Raw genomic sequence first — 19,955 nt, forward strand, 5'->3', positions numbered from 1 at the left:
GGAAATACCGAGCATAGCCCCCTCCATAGCTCGTTGAGTGACCTTGAGCCACCTAATGAGGCCCATAGTGAGAGGCCACGTCTCGGCTGGGTAAATGATGATGAATGATATATGGTGAAATAAAACACTGTAATATCAATGTCTCCATGTGTAACTCGAGAATTATTAATTGACGGTGAACTTTTATGCCAGGAATCAGTAAAATCAACTTTAATGAGGCAGGACTCGAGAGCTAATGAAAAAAATTGGGGACTTGCAATTTGAGTTCATTTATTAGGGTTTTTCGGCAACCATATGCAATTAATACATTGGTAATACGGTGTAATATGACAGTATCAAGGTAATAATATCATCTTTCCTGACGGTAGATAAGGGCCAAATTTCTGTGCATGTACCATAATAATTATTGTTCACATGACGACACTGGGTAAGACGGTATTGGCCGTTGATTATTATAGATTACGGTATATCGAGAGTATTCACCGGGTACACTATTTTGTAATTAATTGTAATTTAAAATATTGTAATAATGGTAATCATAAATTTATTTGCTTATTGTAATTTTACTAATAATTACGAACAACTATAAATACTGTAGAATTTTAATAAAAATACACATATAATTTTCACGAAAAATATTTTATTTCCAAGCATCACAAAATTTCTTACAAAATATATGTTAACATACATTTATTTTGAGTCATAATGCTAAGTCACAAGTTGTAGTAAGTATATAAGTACTTACATAAATTTAAATAAAACTATTACAAATCCACTCACTTCTAAGATTTTGTTTTTTTTAATTTTTGTCAAATTTGTAGTTCTAGATATTAATCAAAATGCCGCAGGAAATTGCGATATGAAATTTTTGGTTTATCTAAATTAAGTTCAGAGCCTTTCAGATCATAAAAACAAAATCCCATTAATAGAACAAAAATTAGGCAGTGGCGGCAGATCAATGGAATCAATGAAAGAAAAAACAAATTAAAATCTTAATCTAGAACCAGGCTAAACATATTTAGTAAATCAGAATTTCGTAACATTTACTATCAACTCATAAGAATGACTGCGGGTTTTTCTGTCAAAAGTTTCACCATGTTCATGGTTGCTTTTCAGTTAGGTTACAAAAGTGTCTGGTTGGTTTATATAATTTACATCCCTAAAATAAGGTAATTTTTGGCTAAATCTTACATTGATTGATGATTCTGATTTTCCAGCATCTATTAATCAATTGCTGCAACTGTATAGTTTCACTATGTCTTATTGTCATTCATATAAGCGCTTCTTAGTATTTATTAATGAACGTCAATCTGACATGTGATCTACATAGTATTTGTTACTATGGGTTGTGTCCATAATTCTATGCAGGATTTATGAAAACTCATCACAACTTTGTCATTTACATATAAATAAAAATTCTAACTGCACATTTATAATGTGATATCTCTTCTAGATACCCATTTCTATTTTTTTTTATTAAAATCTAATGTATATCTCGTATTTTAATGGAATAAAGGAAAAAATACTATTAGGTCACCTGCTATATGTGATATTTTAGATAATTTAAGTCTAGACATCACACTATTGTAATGTATATTTTAGCTGCCATTCCTTACATTTTATCATTGTAGTCTAATTCTAAAGTATGCTGACTAAACCCTTGTAATATATTTCGTACCCTTTCCAATAAATGTTACACAGTATCCACTATTTGTAATAATTTTAAAACACAACCAAACAGATTATTCTTTTTTATTTCGTTTTACAGCTTATTTATCACACTATGATTTAAAAAAAAACAAAAAAAATAAATAAAAACAATAAAAAAAGGTATTTTCTTTGGACGACCAGGAATATTTTCATAAGAACAAATGAGATACTTCGGTAAAGTAGAAGTAGTTACAATACAAAACAATTTAAATCACAACTGTTAATGTCGCTGTCATATCAAAATGTATGTTTGATATTTATGAAAAACATAATGCAAACTGTCATGTGTTTACAAATGTTCATGTACTAGTTACAATTTCTTTTTAATGTTATTATGGTTGAATAAATAAAAAAAAAACTTTTTACATAGTACTATAAAAAATTATGTTTCCCGAAATAGAATATTTAAACAAACGACATTTTGATAATACAGCGACGAAAGTCATGAGGTAAGAAATCGAATCAATAAACTTACTGCACAGTTACACTTACATTACACATAATAGCACAAGGTCCCCATGGAGTCTCTCGGAACGCGGTAAGCCCAAAAAACTCAACCGATTTTGATGTAATTTTGTATGTATATACTTTGAAACCCTGGGAAGGATTTAGGATTGCTTTTTATCCCGGGGAAAATATAAAGCGGGAATTATGCCAGAAAAAATCACGCGGTCGAAGCCGCGAGCATTTACTAGTCACGATTAACTTTAAAGAGTTGAGAATAATATAAACGTTATTATCAAGAAATTTGTTCAATATTTTGTACTTGATAATTCGCAGTCTATGAATATCGATATTGATCGATATTATTTCCACGTCGTTTTAATATAATGCGAATAAGACTAGTTTCTAGAAAACATAAAATACGTTTATAGTTATACTAAAGTTAAAATGGATCGAGACCAATGTGAGAAACAATATAAAAAAAAACAATCACCACACTATCAATTGAGTTGACTTGTCAACTGATTCAATAAATTAGGAACAAGAATCATAAGACTGAAGAGCAAATAATTAACCACTGTAATAAATTTAGTTTTTCTTCTTTGACACAGTAAAAACGAACATTTGGATTTCTATTCCATACAAAAGCAAAATATAACACTCTTAATTTTTTTCATGAATTCCGTCAACCATATTCACAAATCACACTATGAGGATGCATAGTGTAGCCAATTACATAGTTTTCGTTGGCTTTATTCAGTTTTTTTATATGACAGGCAACTGAAGTAAAGTTGAAATTAGTCAATCACAGTGCCCCTATACCTACGCACTGCGAAGATTGTTACGCTGTAAGCACTGAGAAACAGACTTATCTTACCTGGCTCCATACCTTAGCCAAGTAACATTTGTAAATACAGACCTCAGTCTACTAAATTCAAACTATATTTTATCAATAACATGTCGTATGACAAAAGAAAACACGTTATCCTTTTACCGCCGATTTCAAAGATCATAGCAGCTGCTTTTGGATCGTCAGTAAAAATGTACCAATAAGAACAGTTTGTTTGTGATGCTCACAAATGGATTTACCATCAATCCGCAGTTAGGGATTGGGATACGCAATGCTAACTCTTCGCGGCTTAACATGCACCATTCTGTTTATGGTTTTTATTTTCATGGTCGATGTCTCTTTTACATTAGTGTTGATTAACTAAAACATGTACTAAATGTACAGTTGTTTTCAATAAACGATCCCAATTTCAATCTTCAATCCGATTTCGAGAAAGAACCAATCCTAATAAATTATTTGTAAGCCAGTAAAAATTGTTCTAATTAGTACATTTTTGAGATGGATCGAAATAAGTTAGGATCGTTTATTCAACGTGGCGGATAATACGTTTTTCGTTTTCGATTCTCTTTGCCCAACTCACCCATATTTTCAGAATCTTGTCGATGCTCATAGGTTCCTGTGGTTCCTTTTTTGGTTTCGACATGTAGTAATCGATTATAATCAATTGCCGATAACTCAATTTTTAGTGTCGACATATATTAGATGTTTTATTCATTCTTGTAATTAGTTTTCCTTATCCCTTTAAATTTTTTGTACGAAGCATCGAATGTCAATTTAAATGACATTAATGTCAAAACACAACAAACCATACAACCAAAACTTTAACCGCAACCTGCAATAGTGACGTAACACATTCCTTAATATCGATAAGTCATTTTTACTCACTTTCAAGTCTCACAAACATTGTCTATTTCACTAACGATAATTCTAACGCCGATACGGCGCAACGTTCGCAATACACTTTAACGTTATTGCATGAGCCTTCTTTGGGAGTTGGGTGAGAAACTCGCGTCTCCGTACGCAGGGGCGGCTGGGAGCATGGCAGCAGGGGGGCTGCGCGACCACTGGCGCGGGCGGGGCGACAGCGGCGTGGGGGACTCCGGCGCGGGGGTCACCGGCAACGGCATCGCCGCTGTCTGAGCCGGCGCCGTTGGCATGCGTACCATTATCTTCTGTTGCAGCTTCGATTGGACTGAAAAATTATGTATTTCATTAGTAAATTACAGGGCGTCAGATTATTTATATATTATTTAAAGATACATAAATGTTAAATCTGTATAATACATTAAATGAGACAGTAATTCATATTTCAAATATTATTTGCACTCATCGTAATTCCTGATAATTTCACATAACCCTTTCTGCCGAAATACAATAGCTTATTATAACTGGTTGATTTTATACGAGATATGAACGATTTTATCAACAGAGAGGTGTTAGAATTTAATTTTATATAACATACATTTGATAAAAATAAGAACAAAAATTATATAGAAGTATGCAAGTTCGGTTATATAAAAATAACTATACTGTAAAAATGATTGATGAACACCACTTTACTTACTGTAAATATAGGCTCCGATAGCAGCAACAATAGTGGCCAGGGTGGATAAATATGGCCTTATGAGGGAGAACAAAGCGCCCAGCACCGTGCCGTACGCGACGTCACACTCCCTCTGAACGTCGACTTTGAGCTCTTGTGCAGTGAGTTTAGAGTGCACATTTACCCAACCATAACCTCCGAGACCACAAGTTGACGATACATCGTTTGACACTGTCACGATTATTTCATCTGAAACAAGTTTTAAATTATACCTTATTCAAGAAGATTAAGTTTCGGTAATTTTATTTTTGAAATATGTCTAATTGAATAAATTATAAAAAAAATTAATTAAGTACATCTCTTTTTAAAATTCCTTACTTTTGCAAATTTTTACAACAGACATTTTTCATGATTTTATGAACCGAGGTGCTGTGTAATAATAAATTTCATACGAAGCCCAAATTTAAATATAGCGCAACTGACGTCTTTTGAAACAAAACAGCAACACACCTTCCTTGGCCACAGAGTCGACTTTGAGTCCAGGCGAGGAGGTAATCTTGACGAGCCGCAGCGCGCGCGGATGGCCGAGCACGCTGAAGGTCGCGGGCGCATGCGCCGCGGACACACGCTCGCGCGACACCCTTATCGCCGGGACGAGCGCCGTACGCCGACACGCGCGCATCACGCCCCACTCCGCGCACACCTCCACGTCCATAGCCTCGGTGATAGGCACGCCTGGGATTATTTTGCAACCCATTTGTCCTGCGAAATGTTATATGGGTCAGACACTGTTCAAAAATGAAAAAAAAAAAAATGTTCTAGTCGGTTTCTTTATCGATTTTAATAACGACGTATTCCAACCTCATCATTGGAATATTTTAAGTACAATGTTGAACAAAGGGTCCCTCAAAGGATTTTTACATTACCTACATACGAGGATGTTTATTAAACACGAAAGACTATGTCTAGCCTTAAAAATGAACATCACTTACCGTTAATAATATCAAGCGCGGGCTCCGCGATGTGCGGCGTTTCAGTGCGGCAAGTGTAAGGCAGGTTCACTTGCACGCCCTCTAGCGCGTACTTCTGTTCCTCCGTGCATATGATTGGACCCTGCGTGAGACCGGCCGCAGTCGTCGTGAGCGGGACCAGGGCTGCGGGCCACTCGCCTGCCAAGAACTCCAACTGCGATTGTATAAAATGTTGCTATATAAAGTCGACCATAGACAATACAGCTTATTATTTTCATAACGTCATCGATACATTTACTTTAATAAAATATTACAGATAATGACCAACATTGAAATCGGGCATTATAAAGTCCACAAAGCTTAATATTCCTCGTTTTTAACCAAATCAATTGTATGCAATTCAAACGCGCATACTAAGACCCTCCCCCGAGAGAACAGCCTTCAGCATTCGTTTTATACATTTACGGTGCATAATTATTGGCGGGAATTTACAAAGATTTATGAATAATTACACAGTTTTAAATTCAAATCCAAATCAAATACGACTATAATTTTTTTTTTTGTGTGTATTAAGTCGAAGTACATAATAATGCACACAAAAAAAAAATGGTAATTATACCGCCATATCTATACAAATAAGCAGGCTTTATCAATTAATTTATTTTATAAACTATAATAAAAATATATATTTAATCTATAAACCGTATTTTTAATAGGTTGTGTATGAGTCTCTTTTTGGTTTGGTAATGCGACGTGCGATAATACGTCAGGCTGACCTGTTGCACGGGCAGCTGGTGCAGCGTGAGGAGCGCTACGGGGCGCTCGCGCCGCAGCGTGTGCTTGGCGCCCGCCGCCGCCGTGAGCAGCGCCAGCGTGACGCCGCGCGCGCCCGCCAGCGCCACGCCCGCGCCACTTCGCCAGCCCTCGCCGCGCAGGCACACCAACCAACCGCCCGTCGCTAACAACAAATCATAATCTTTATTGTTCATCGAGCCTATATCTGCGTGGCGTACTTTTCTAAAAAATATATGTGTGTATTCTTTGAGAATTATCGCTTGCATTAATTGTGAAGGAAAACATCGTGAGGAAACCTGCATACTTGAGAACTTCTCTATAGGAATTTCAAGGGTGTGTGACGTCTACCAATCCGCACTAGGCCAGCGTGGTGGACTAAGGCCTAATCCCTCTCAGTAGTAGAGGAGGCCAGTGCTCAACAGTGGGACAGTATATAATACAGGGCTGTTATATTATATTATGTTTGCGTGGAACCTTTTCCTTGAGCAAAAGTCTCACTGAACATATTTCCGAGTTAAAAAATAAACTTCAATTATATCACAAACAACACACAGTCTACTCACTAAGTTAGAAAATTCAGCGCAAGATTTAGAATATTAAGGTTCAATAATCCTTAAAATAAATTACGCATTAGCTGGCAAGGAGTACTTATTCGAGTCGTTATAATTCTAACAATCATGAAAAACTCTTATAAATCTATAATCTAAAACAAAGTTTAAATGACAACCATATTCCCAACAAGAATGAATCCTATCAATATTATTGTATATTGACCCTTACCGACAATCCTCTCAGTGCTGGCGTCGTTGCCGGGCACCCAGACCTCGTCGGTGACGGTGACGCCCGCCACCGTGCTGCTGAAGGTCATGAAGGTGCCCGCCGGCTCCACGCCCGCTATCAACAACTCTGTTCCTAGCACGCTGTAACCAAATTTATAAACATATTATATTAGTCGTACGCTCCTAGCGGACAGGTCGTGGTTACCAAATATTATGAAAAATTTCTTGTAGCTTTTGTGAGACTTCTCCATCTTTCTCTATTTATCAATTCTATGGGTTTAAGTTTGAATGTAAGGCTCGGGTATGTTGATTATGTTATAATTTTTTTACTATTTTAAATACTCTATTCAACTGTTTTACGACACGTGATTTCTTATGTAGTTAATCCTACTTATATTATAAATATGAAAGTTATTAAAATGTTCGGATGATTGTTGGAATGAGATTCAGAAATATTTGGCACACGTAGGTCTTTTTAAATAAATATCGCCGCTGGCGTCCTACAGTATTTTAGGGACTTTTGTACCGGGTTAGGGAAAGGGTATTCACGCGGGCAATACTTACTTAATTAATAATTATTCGACTAAGAAAAATCAGTTTTATAAGTTGACGTTTAAAGCCGTGTTTGTATATAAAACCACATAAATAATGTAGAAGTGATTGGTACCTATCGTGCGCATACTGCGCGTGCGCGAGCGCGGCGGGGTGCGCGGACACGTCGGCGTGCGGCGCGAGCAGCGCGCGCCCCACCGAGCTGCGCGCGCGCACGCGCACCGCGCCCTCCTCCGCGCCCGCCTCCGCCGTGCAGTACTGCGGCACCGACACCTCCACGTGAATCACCTGCGAATAGCGATTTATTACTCCTGCGTTTCTATAAATTATTTGCCTGTGACGTACGCTGGAACACACCATTGTATGTACATGTATCTAAAATTAAAATATATCGACATTTAATATTCAAAATGTCTTTTCATTTAGATTTAAATTGCAAAAATAAATACCAAACCATACACTCCACAATCAACTCACCGTTTCCCTGTAAACGTTGATTCTCTCATCCTTATGATGTGCCACGACCACACCGTACCCTGGCGCAAGCGCTCTGAGCTCCCCATTCGCCGTGACATTAAACACACCCTCTCTATATGCCTTCCAGCTACTCCTTGGCGAAGATTGAAGGCGTACCACAGCTCCAACGGCTAGAGCAAGCCGATCGCCAGAAGTCATGTCCTTTGATGATCCTTTGACAGATGTCGTTATGTCTGAGATGGCTACAATCTCTATGGTGCTATCCCATGAGCGGGTTTCTGCCACCTGTGAATATAAGTGTTGGACCTTTTAGAATTTTGATAAGTATGTTAATATGTAGTGAAGTCGAATTATCGAGTTATGGTCAATATATACTTAATTGATCTTGATATTGTGTCAGTATAGATTGTTTCGTTATTGAATACCCTATAATTAAATCAAAATCTTTTGCAATACTAACAATTCAGTAATCCAAAATATCGTCACAACTAAAGACGTATTCCATTTTTACGAAGTAATTAAGGTTATTAAAACAGTTATATTATCTTAGTCTTATACAAATTCAGCTGTTAGTTCAGTATTAAGTTGGTAGTTTAAACACATTAATATTTCTCAGTAGACACTAACCTGTCCCATATTTCGTACTCTAACGTCGATGGTGATTACTCCAGGCTTCAATGGAACCACTCTCACAGACAAACCTTCCGCTATGGATCTTTCGAGTAAATCTGTAACATGTATAACACTTTTATGTGAATAAACAACTAGTATATCGTTTACGAAGCATTTAAGTGATCGAAATCCAACATGCTATCTGAATTTTTTTCTATAAACATGTTAATAAAATAAATACAAATATGTTACATGTATATCCTTAAGGCGTATTAAATAATAGATCCACCCCTTAGAACGTCCGAATAAACGCGCCTTGTAAATTGATGTCGTTTAATTTTGACGTTTGTGATTGATCGAGAGACCAAACTTTCAGTCACGTGTTAGATTCTCAACCAATCACAATAAAAGGACGCGGAGTCGTATTGCACACTACTGTGTTTCAAACTAAGCAATAGCTTGTATCTTGTTTGATACCCTGTTGGTTCTTATATGGATTATGAAGCGTACGGATTATCTACAAATAAATTTACATGCCGTGAAAACGGTGAAACCTGTAACTGTTACAATGATTCTTGCAAATAAATAAATAAAATACGTTCGCGTACGTAAGATTGATTATTACCATCGTTGTAGGATGTGTACAGCCTTGCGCTGACGGGGTCGCGCAGACTCCAGGTGACGCGCGGCGGCGGGTGCAGCGCGGCGAGCGACGCGGCCGACAGCCCCTCCGCCTCCAGCCACAGCGGCGCCGGCGCACCCACCAGCAGCGTGCGCGTCGCCGCGCGCGCCTGGATACCCGTTACTGGTACCACCTGCCAACAAACATTATTGATTATCTTATGTTATACTATATTTTAGGTCTACCACAGGATCATTAGGAGGAGTTTTTTCAACATGAATGGATCGGTTTTGTTGAGATGGTATCGTAGTTTTACAGAAAACCGAAATGTAGTGACGGCGGCCCTATAGTCTTTTGCTATGCATCGAACATCAAATAATGTCAACATTAGTACTTACCTCTATTTCCGCCTCGGCACTATCGATTTCTACATTGGCGCCGTCGACAGCCACAAGTTTGACGCGGGCCGTTCCCATTGCAAGTCCGTGCACTAAGCCCGTTGAGGTCACCTGGAGCAAAATACATTGACTTAAAATGACTAACAAAGAGTAGGTGCTGTATAAGTCTGTCTTGACTAATAATACTATTAGTATCAGATACAAGTAAAAACAAAATGAAAAAGATATTTTTGTAATATTTTAAAGTGTGTTTACATTTCCAATTATACAGAATTAAGTACATGATTGTAAATAACTTTATGAATGAAAGTATAAAATATTTAATCAATGTTAGAGCAGTACATAAGGTTCATTATTGGTACCTATACAGAATTAAGTACATGATTTTCAATCTCTTTATTAATAAAACTATAAGATTCATTCAATTTGTAGCAGGACATAAGGTTCATTATTGTTACCTCTATGGCGGGGTGCGGCGGCACGGCGCGGTAGTGCGCGGCGGCGAGGTGCGCGGGCGGGCCGCCGCGCGCGCGCAGCTGCAGCTTGGCGCCCACCGCGATGCGCGCGTGACTCACCTCCACGCGCAAGGCGCCGAACACACCGATCTGGACACATTACTCGACAATGTAATTACATGTAATAATATCGATAAATATTGCAATTGTATTACTCGTAATGTTTATCGATTTTCGATCATGAACGTATAAAGTTGAAAAATATATTTACAGTAAGCCATTTAACCAAACCTGATAAATAAATATCGATAAATTATATTACTTGTTCACACAATTACGTATAGTATACAACATCGATATCGATAAAAGAACATGAACAAAAAGAACTCTTACCTCAACATCAGAACTCCACACGCCGCCAACAGCAGCCCTCACTCTTCCTGTACCCTCCTTAATTCCGCAGAGCTGACCATCCCTAACGATCACGTGTCCATGTGTTCGCCACTCCGGCGAGCTACTTATCGATAAGTAACGCTGCGATATGCCCTTCACTAGAGCTGATATTGGCACGCACCCGCCGACACTCACAGCGCGCGATGTCGACACTTCTACGCTAAATATTTCTTCCATGTGCACCTAAATTTTTAATTTAAATATTTGCATTTTTACAATAAAATTCCTTTATAATTCAACAATAACTTCCATAAATTTAATAACGTTATGATGACTTTAATATTACGGTACTTTTCTAAGAAAGCCATTTCTATGTATAGATAAGCTTGATGAAATTATTCATTCAAACAACCAGACCAATTTGCAATAATCGTTTCTCGTCAACCATAACTCTATGGACACCACCTCACCATCAGGTGCAATGGAGACACTGCCGTTGCCGTTAAAAAAAGTATTACGTAATTACTAGTCGATTTCTTAACATTCATGCGCAATATCACTACATAGTATAAAACAAAGTCGCTTTCTCTGGCCCTACTTTTGTATGCTTAAATCTTTAAAACTACGCAACGGATTTTGATGCGTTTTTTATAATAAATAGAGTGATTCAAGAGGAAGGTTAATATGTATAATAACATCCATTAAATAGCGGAGAAATATTGCACCCGTGCGAAGCCGGGGCGGGTCGCTAGTACATTACACACCCCTTACCTCAACAGTGTGTTCATCATGCACGCACATGTCGGCCACTCGCACGTGGTAGAGTCCAGGCGCGGGGGCCTGCAGTAACAGCTCTCCGCCCCGCACCGCGCCCGCGGCCCCCCCGCCCGCCTCCACCAGGTACTTGCCGCTGCCGCCGCGGACCGTGCCGACGGAGCTCGAGTTCTCGCCTTCCCAAGCCATGTGAACCTGTGATGGTTATCAGTTTATCTTAGTGTATAGTTAAATATATTATTATCGATATAAGATTCTTTAACGAGGTTATATTTTAAGCACAGTGGGAAATAAAGTAGGTAAAACATTGCGTACTGCGATAAATAATTGAAGAAAAAATATTTTAGAAACAGGAACGAATATATAACTTTTACATGTTTCAATGGTCAAGAATAGATATTCATAATATAAAAATTACTATTATCGTCTATTTAACATTTAATTTTCGGCGACATCTACTAACTTGTTAAAATATTTTCAATAAGTTAAATGATAAAATCTCACTGCAACCCTATCTACATACTTGCAATGGCTCGCATTTTAACGGTGCGACGACTTTAGCTTGAATACTGGCAGTTACATCATCAATACTGGCTTTAAGAACACCACTCCAGCCAATGGCTTTTTCATTTGCGATCACCAACTGACAAAAAAAATAACAATTGCTTTAATAATAGTAGTAAATTAATATATTATCATAAATAATAGTTAATCATTGTCATATAACACATTAAATATAATCTAGAAGTTAAAAAATCGTGCCATTCAATATCCAACTCTAAATATAGTTATAATAAAGTAAAAACCGTATATACCTGATAAAACTTTTGTGGCACCGGTACAGGTTCAAAATCTGGATGTGTCTGTACAAACAACCTGTCGGTGGATCTGTACTCTATGCCGATGTGGTTAGGGTCAATATCCCATGACACCCGCGGGCCGCGCTCGTCGAGCAACTCTCTGCCTATCGCATCGAACAACATCACTTTCACCGACACCTCGTGACCGGGACGGAGCCAAATTCTATACAAAATAGAACATTACGTTTATTTGTTACTATACAATTATATTAAAAAAATAATAATATTTAATATATTATTAGAACACATGAAAATCTAAAATAGATGTAATGTAAATTTTAAATCTTATTTGGACTAGTGTATAAAATAAAGGTTAATTTGAAAGAGACAGTTTTAGAAAGATGCAAGGGCACTTTTTATTATAAATATGACTTGTTAAATATGAATTTCATGATTTTTTGACCCCACTCTCCATCCGAGTCACAAATGGACTCATTCGTGGGACTAACTCGCTTGGTGTGACGTCACAGGTTTTGCAATTTCACACCCAGAACTGAATAAATGGAAACAGCAGTTCCAGAATTAGTGATTATCACTACATAGTATAAAACAAAGTCGCTTTCTCTGTCCCTATGTGTGCTTAAATCTTTAAAACTACGCAACGGATTTTGATGCGGTTTTTTTTAATAGATAGAGTGATTCAAGAGGAAGATTTATATGTATAATAATAATATCCATTAAATAGTCAGCATTGCACCCGTGCGAAGCCGGGGCGGGTCGCTAGTTTTCTTATAAGATCGACATCACACATCACGGGGAGTTTGACATATGATATATTGATAATATTGATATGTGACGTCACTAAACTTATAATCCGCCCCCTTGTCCAGTAATGTTACACTTCATTGTCCCCTCCACCCCTCTCAACTTGTAACGTAATGCATTACACCTATATTTTACTGCCGTCGTATTAGTTATCTATCAGCCATATTGTCTTACCTGGCCGGGCTAGAGCAGTTGCCGGGCGTGTCAGGGGGCTCGAGACGGAGCCGCGCTACAGCCGGCGCACACGCAGCCTCAAGTCGAAGCGACTCGCTCTCCCACGCACCGCGCGACCACAGCTCCAGGGACGTTTCGCCTTTCTGCAACCATGGTCACCAGTGAGTTTGTTTCATAACAACAACAAACTAAAGGCTAAAGGGATATTAGAATTTAGTACAAGTTAATTAGGGGGTAATAAAGTCTCTGTGGCGGGGTACAAGTTAGTAATATAATAATTAAATAATATGTGTGTGAGGGCGTCAAGTCTCTAGTAATATAAATAATAACAATAGAAAAACACAAAGGTTGTAGTTGAATGGTAGATTGATAGACTGATTGATTGAGGGTCTGAATGTAAGATTTATCAGTTAGATGATTGACTGATCAATAGATTTATTAGTAGATAATATTATGTATATACCCACACACCTTATGACACTTGAGCGTAAACAGATGCACGTCGGGATGGTTGTACGGCGGCGGCCCATCACGCGGCGTCAGCTCCGCCACGCGCGACTCGCTCGCCTGCGGTACTAACGACTCGCCTTCTGCTATCACCTACAAACAATCAAATAGCATTCATGCTTTTATAACGCTTAACTTCTCGAATTCGATGCTCGAGTCAAGCTAAATTATTGTTTTATTTCTGCTCAGTACCAACCCAAAGTTTGAACTTTGAGCTTGGCAATGGGCTCGCCCTGTATTCTCATCATAGGTAGATATGTACAAAAAATGAATGCAATGGTGGTACCACTACTTACCCCTTTTGAGATTAGAAGGTGTGATAGACTGTGTGGAAATAATAAGTATAGTTCCATTCCATAACATAACTAATCATGTAAATACGTGTTCTGTATGTGATTATCTGTTGTACCCATAATTATTAATGTTGCACTATTCCCAATATATGTATAATCTCTTTGTATGCTGTAGCTGACCGTACACTCAAAAAGATTTGTTGTGCTATAATAACAGTGGGGTTCAGCTGAAAATCAGTGCTGTTTTGCAGCGTATACTGAGCTGGTATCCCTTCTACCACACATTGTGCAAGCAATCAGTTTTTGTGCCTGGTATTGTTAACTGTGTGTGTGTGTTTGTTTTTTTTTTCTTTTATACTTTTTTGTTGTATTTATGTGTGTGTAATGAAATAAATGGTTTAAATGGTTTTAGTATACAAAGTGAGTACGTACCGGCAGCGTGGCGCCGACGAGCGCGGCGGCCTTGTGCGGCCACAGCAGCGCGGGCGCGGCCGACACCGCCACGCGCGCCGTGTCCGCCACGCGCGCGCGACTCACGCGCAGCGTGCTCACGCCGCTGGACACGAACACCACCTCGATCACGCAGCACGCGCCCTCTGTAATACAAACAGTGGAATAACATTGTATAGTGTGCGCACTTTCGAACGAGCGTACGTAATGCGCATGTGCGTGTGTAGGTATGTAGATTTGTGAGTTTGTAATCTGTAAACGAATGTAAAAAAAAATATTTATCCTTTAAAGAGATGTAAGGATAATTAATTATGTTTACATTTGAAAATAAATATCGACATAAAAGATCGCAACCCACCGGCTGGTTGTATCCATGGCGCGGATGTGAAATTCTGTGGTTCCGGACCCTCCAGCAAAGAAACCGCAAACGAAGCGCAGTCACATCTATCACAGAACATAAACACGATTTTTAGAATAGTTTTTCTCAAATACATTTCTCTATATTTTATAATTTTAACTATCTTCATAAAAAGCCTGAAATCGGTTTCAAGAAGCGTCATGGAACTATTGTGTTTAAGTCAGCTAACTTCAGACCGGTTAAAAATATCTACATGCAGATCTTAATATTTATAAATATATAATACAATATTACACGCTGTACCAAAATATAAATTTGCATGTTGTGGTTTCCTATAATTGAAGGAGCATGTCACATTTTTAATTTGTAATAATGCTTCACCATTCATTTTCTTATATGTCGTGTATCCTTCGTTGGATGTCCTTAAATAAATAAATAATTATAGGGTTTCATTAATAATATTGGCTTACACATGGTAGTTGTACAGCTCGCCATTGGAGGGGTGCGCGGCGGTAAGAGCTATGTGCAGTTGGTGCGGGCGGCCGACGCGAGCGAGGCCGGAACTAGACACTTGCAGCAACTCCATTGGGGATGACCATACTCTACAAATAATAAAACACAAATATTAATTGTCCTATAACATAAGATGCCATATAATTGACGCAAAATTTGTTTACAATTTAGTTAAAAATTTTGTGTGGAGGTAAGTTTCCAATAACGAAATATTTCATAGCATTTTCTTATTTCTAAATGTTTATTTGTTTATATACTTTTGTGTTAATCTATTCATGCAATTTGAAAATAAATACATGTATCTCTTTAGTGCGTATTTTGATGATTGTACGGTCTAGGTTCAGCACCACACACCTTATAGTTTGTTTTGATGATGATTTGATAAAGAACAACACTTGATATAAATGATCGACAGTTTATTGATATAAACTTAACACTATAAAATGTTAATGATGGGATGAAACTAATTGTTTATTGATAATTGCTTGATATGAGCACGCGCGGCTTGTTGCTCAGCGGTACGGGAACTGAAGCTAGAAGTATCGATATTTGCGTAATAGAATAAAATGCTGAGATTGCAAATTTGTACGGTTGCACCGTACAATGATCATTCATTATAACGTAAACACTAATCATTATTTAATAAAAAAATAACAACACAAAATTTAATACTCTATAGTCCATTATATATTTTTTTTAATTTTACCTGCCAGTAGCCCGTACGTGTGGGTGTCTAGTCAAGTGCACGTGCACCGCAACACTGCCCACGCCGCGCACCAACATATCACCCGCGGGAGTGAGCGAGAAAGCGTCTGTCACCGTCTCACCTAACGACCAAGTCACCGGCTCCTCGCCTCCGCCGCGATGTTTTAACTGCACTTCTCTGGGGGAGAGTGAGGATAAATTTATACGAAAGTTAGAAACTTTAAACTTATTCTATAAGAAAGTAATTGTATTCGATATTGTTGATGAGATGTAAAGCCCAAACCTTAAATATATTTCATAGTGCAATAATTTAATTTGATCCAAAAATTAAGACATTACTAGTTAACAAGATGGTGTTACTCTACAATTATTGGGAAAATGTATGATTACAAAAGACAATAGCTTACTGTTTAGTTTCTGTCCATGCAACATAAAGCTCCGGTGGTATCACTTCTAATGGATCTTCAACAACAGCAGAAACCTGGCCTTCAACCTATCAAGAAATAATAATAACCCTAATAGTTTATCATAAATAACATTATTTAAACTAAAAAAATATATAAAATTTCTAAAGATCAATGTACATTTTTACATCCTTTTTTTTTTAAATTATTAGAAACCGGCAATGTAACTTGATAATTAGTAATCAATAGCCACTTGTAAAGTCATGCATTTCACATCTGTATGGATTATAATTGTGGTGACTGCCTTGGGGTAATCATCTCTCATCAGTAACATTCAACTGGATCCCACTCCACTTACCATTATGTTCAATGGGGTCCCATTACCATGTTTATATAAAAAAAAATAAACAAATATATTGTGGTGCTAAAAACTTTTCGTCTCTAGACTGATCAATTTACCTCTAAAGTATTCAATGTATTGAAAATTATAGCATCTAACATACCTTTTGCGATATAACCTTCCCAGCAATTGAATGCAATCTCGCTGTAACAGTAAATGTTCCCGCATTCTGAGCCATTGCATCTGTCAAAGTTCCATTCTCTGTAGACCGTAATAGATCGACATTAGCATCTCCCTCTACAGAGAGCCTTATAAGCACCTCATCTCCGGCAGTTATGGCATGGCCTTCAGCGTCTAATAATATGCTGTGTATTATGAATTTCTCTCCGCGAATGATCAAGCCAGATGGACGTAAAGTTACACGTATGCTGTAAGGGTTTGCCACCGTGAGGACTGCTGACGTCACTTCTGTAGCTCCTGACATTAGGTATATGCTTGTTGTTCCGATTTGAAGGCCTCGTACTAGACTGACCGAATCTTCTAAATCAGCTATATTGTTTTCAGGTAGTTTGGTGTAATATACTGTATCTTGTATATTTTGGATTGTCAGACGGCCAGCAAATACTTTAACAACTCTGAAAATATATAAAATATGTGTTCGGGAATATGAATGGATCCCTTATGACTTTAGAAAAAAGACGAATTGACATTTAGCAATTTCAATTAAAGAATACTTATTAGAGTACTTGGTTTAAAAAGTCATAGAATTTTATTGAAACGAATTGCAATTTATACAAAGTATAAAGAACTTTATCACAATTAGTCATTGGTTTCAGACCCTGTAAATTCCATAAAAAATAATAATAACTGAATATTTTTTTTTGGGTTCAATTTTAAGTCCCAACTAAAAAACATGGTCAGCTTACTTGTATCGTAAAGTATCACCCAATGCAATTATTGCAGTGGCAGGTGTAAGAACGACACTGGGAACCACTTGCAGGTTCACATTGGTGCAGATGTCTCCAAGACACACAGTTACTTGGCAATCTCCCATCGCCTGCCCATACAGCAGGACAGAGTATGATCGCAAACCAATTGCCTCGAGCTCTGCTACACCACGCGGCGCTTCATAGTCTGTGTCGCTCCATTGAACGAAACTAAAATAAGATGTATTTTTACAACCATGGCGTAATTATAAAAAATAAATTGTAGTTCTGTAGGTTTTTAATAACAAAGAGTTATATATTTATAATGTTGGTGTATAAAAGCATGCTATTATATTAATTATTTATTATAATATTTTTTTGCTATGTTTGCCTTGCTGGAGCACAAAAAAACCTCAACGAATTTGATGAAAGGCCTGTACCTCACAAGGCTACTGTAAGCTCAAAACTTTTATAGGATTCCTGCACCCACCCTAGCTATGCCCTTGCTAATAACAATCTCTATAAGTTATAAGTTAATTCAAGCAACCAAGTTATAAGTAAAAATTAAAAGCTTATGTTACAAAACACCCTACTTACTTCACCAAGTTTTCCTGGCCAATGCTACTGCCAATGTTTTTTACAGACCATTCAAATGGCACTCCTTCCAAAGTGGAAAATGTATTTCCTGTAAGCAATGACAAAAAAATGTTCATTACTTTGTAACTGATCTAATTAAGGAATAAATATGAATAAATAAATTCAATATTTATATTTTATTTTCCCTTTCTTTGATTATCATACAATTTACATATTTAAAATGAATTTTAACAAAATTTTATAATGCCAATACTAAGTTACATAATTATTTACATTTCTATTATGAATCTGATAAATGTACTTGCTTTAATAATTATTTTTTTTAGATATACTATATTTCTCTTAACAAATTCCCTGCACATGAATATTCTCACCTTGATCATCAGATGCAATGACTTCAAATGCCTCTGGTGCCTCCTCCAGATACAATTTCCAAGTAGTACTCAACACTTTTAAGGAGTCTACTTTATCAACATCAACATCTCCTCGTAATATCTGGAATGGAGAAACGGAATGCATAGTTTATAAATAACTGCTACCTATAAGGAGATGTGAAGGAAATCGGTTACTTATTACTAATTAACAGTCACAGTTTTTCCTGTGGCCTGAAGGATATTTACACTATGGATAAATATATCTTAATGTTTTCCGTAAGCTATAATTAAATACAAAACCATCTGTGTCGGTATGTTAAATCGCATGTGATTCTAAGTTAGTGTCAATGAGTAAAATATTCCCGCCAAATTAAAAACAATACTAACCTCACCAGAGTTCACTTCCTGGGCGAGAATAATAACAGTGCCGGGCGAAACACATGTCTTGGAGACTGATACACGCGCGGACCTCGAACAATGCCCCCAGGTATCTTCGTACAAGGGCTCCAAGTCGATGATGTCATCGCGCGATAAACTCCTACAGAAATAACATTACGTTAACAATGTAAACACTCACAAAAGTATGCAGAGATTCATGAGATAACTTACCACTCATAGCAGCCACCATCTATAATTTCGAACGTAAAATTCACATACAAATTCTCAAACCAGGGGAGCAGCACTCTAGGCGTATTTATTTTAGCACTTTGACATAGGTATATTGACGATATTAGTAATAAAAAAATAGCTGCGATATTTCCGCTCTCCATAATGTATTTTTCGATTAATCACATGTATAAAAAATTGTTATTTCACAACAAAAACTAATCACAACACAGTTAACCTAAAATATTTTAAAATGTACAGCGACTGAGCGATAACGAGTCTAGCACAAAATACTTGACAGCGGTCAACAGTGTTGCTATATATCCGCGTTATAATACCCCAAAATAATCCTATAAACATAGGTAAGTCCCCCAAAAAATATTGTGTGCGTCGTGGAACGTGCGGCAGAAGTGAAACATCGAAACTATTTTGTATAAAAAATATGCATCAAAGAATGTTTTATTAATGGAAATTGTTATAGCATAATCAAAAATAAAATATTCAACTTATTGCGGTGTTTATGCGACGTAATTTTTCTTTGCCATAGGTATTAATAAAAGAAAAATAGTGAAATGGAAATCGTTCAACTCGCGAATCACTATTTATTTTCTTTTGGCAGTTAAATTTGTTCATTCAATTTTACTTAGCCCTTTCCTCATTTTTCCATCCATTATGCAATCGAAAAGAAACCCTTGACCTTTTCATGGC

General features: G+C 37.2%; 1 protein-coding gene across 2 annotated transcripts; it reads right to left on the reverse strand.

Moving 5' to 3' along the window:
• Positions 1–608: 608 nt before the first annotated feature.
• LOC115446691 (nuclear pore membrane glycoprotein 210) lies at positions 609–19,558 on the reverse strand. Of its 2 annotated transcripts, XM_030173467.2 has the most exons (29): positions 19,251–19,558; positions 19,029–19,179; positions 18,642–18,762; positions 18,268–18,355; positions 17,671–17,901; positions 16,908–17,379; positions 16,408–16,493; positions 16,002–16,178; positions 15,253–15,384; positions 14,783–14,868; positions 14,407–14,570; positions 13,646–13,774; positions 13,175–13,317; positions 12,191–12,398; positions 11,899–12,018; positions 11,373–11,570; positions 10,602–10,844; positions 10,212–10,358; positions 9,754–9,864; positions 9,359–9,548; positions 8,749–8,849; positions 8,122–8,406; positions 7,760–7,932; positions 7,094–7,233; positions 6,295–6,476; positions 5,540–5,732; positions 5,058–5,309; positions 4,569–4,796; positions 609–4,196 (listed from the first exon to the last, which is right to left on the reverse strand). In XM_030173467.2, the coding sequence occupies exons 1-29, from the start codon at positions 19,409–19,411 to the stop codon at positions 3,973–3,975; spliced, it is 5,136 nt and encodes a 1,711-aa protein (XP_030029327.1). In that variant the 5' UTR covers positions 19,412–19,558; the 3' UTR covers positions 609–3,972. The 2 variants fall into 2 exon arrangements, with proteins under 2 accessions (XP_030029327.1, XP_037293056.1); XM_037437159.1 differs by lacking the exon at positions 16,002–16,178.
• Between the last annotated feature and the right edge of the window lie 397 nt (positions 19,559–19,955).

Source organism: Manduca sexta, chromosome 10 (genome assembly GCF_014839805.1).
Source record: "Manduca sexta isolate Smith_Timp_Sample1 chromosome 10, JHU_Msex_v1.0, whole genome shotgun sequence".
Taxonomy (NCBI): domain Eukaryota; kingdom Metazoa; phylum Arthropoda; class Insecta; order Lepidoptera; family Sphingidae; genus Manduca; species Manduca sexta.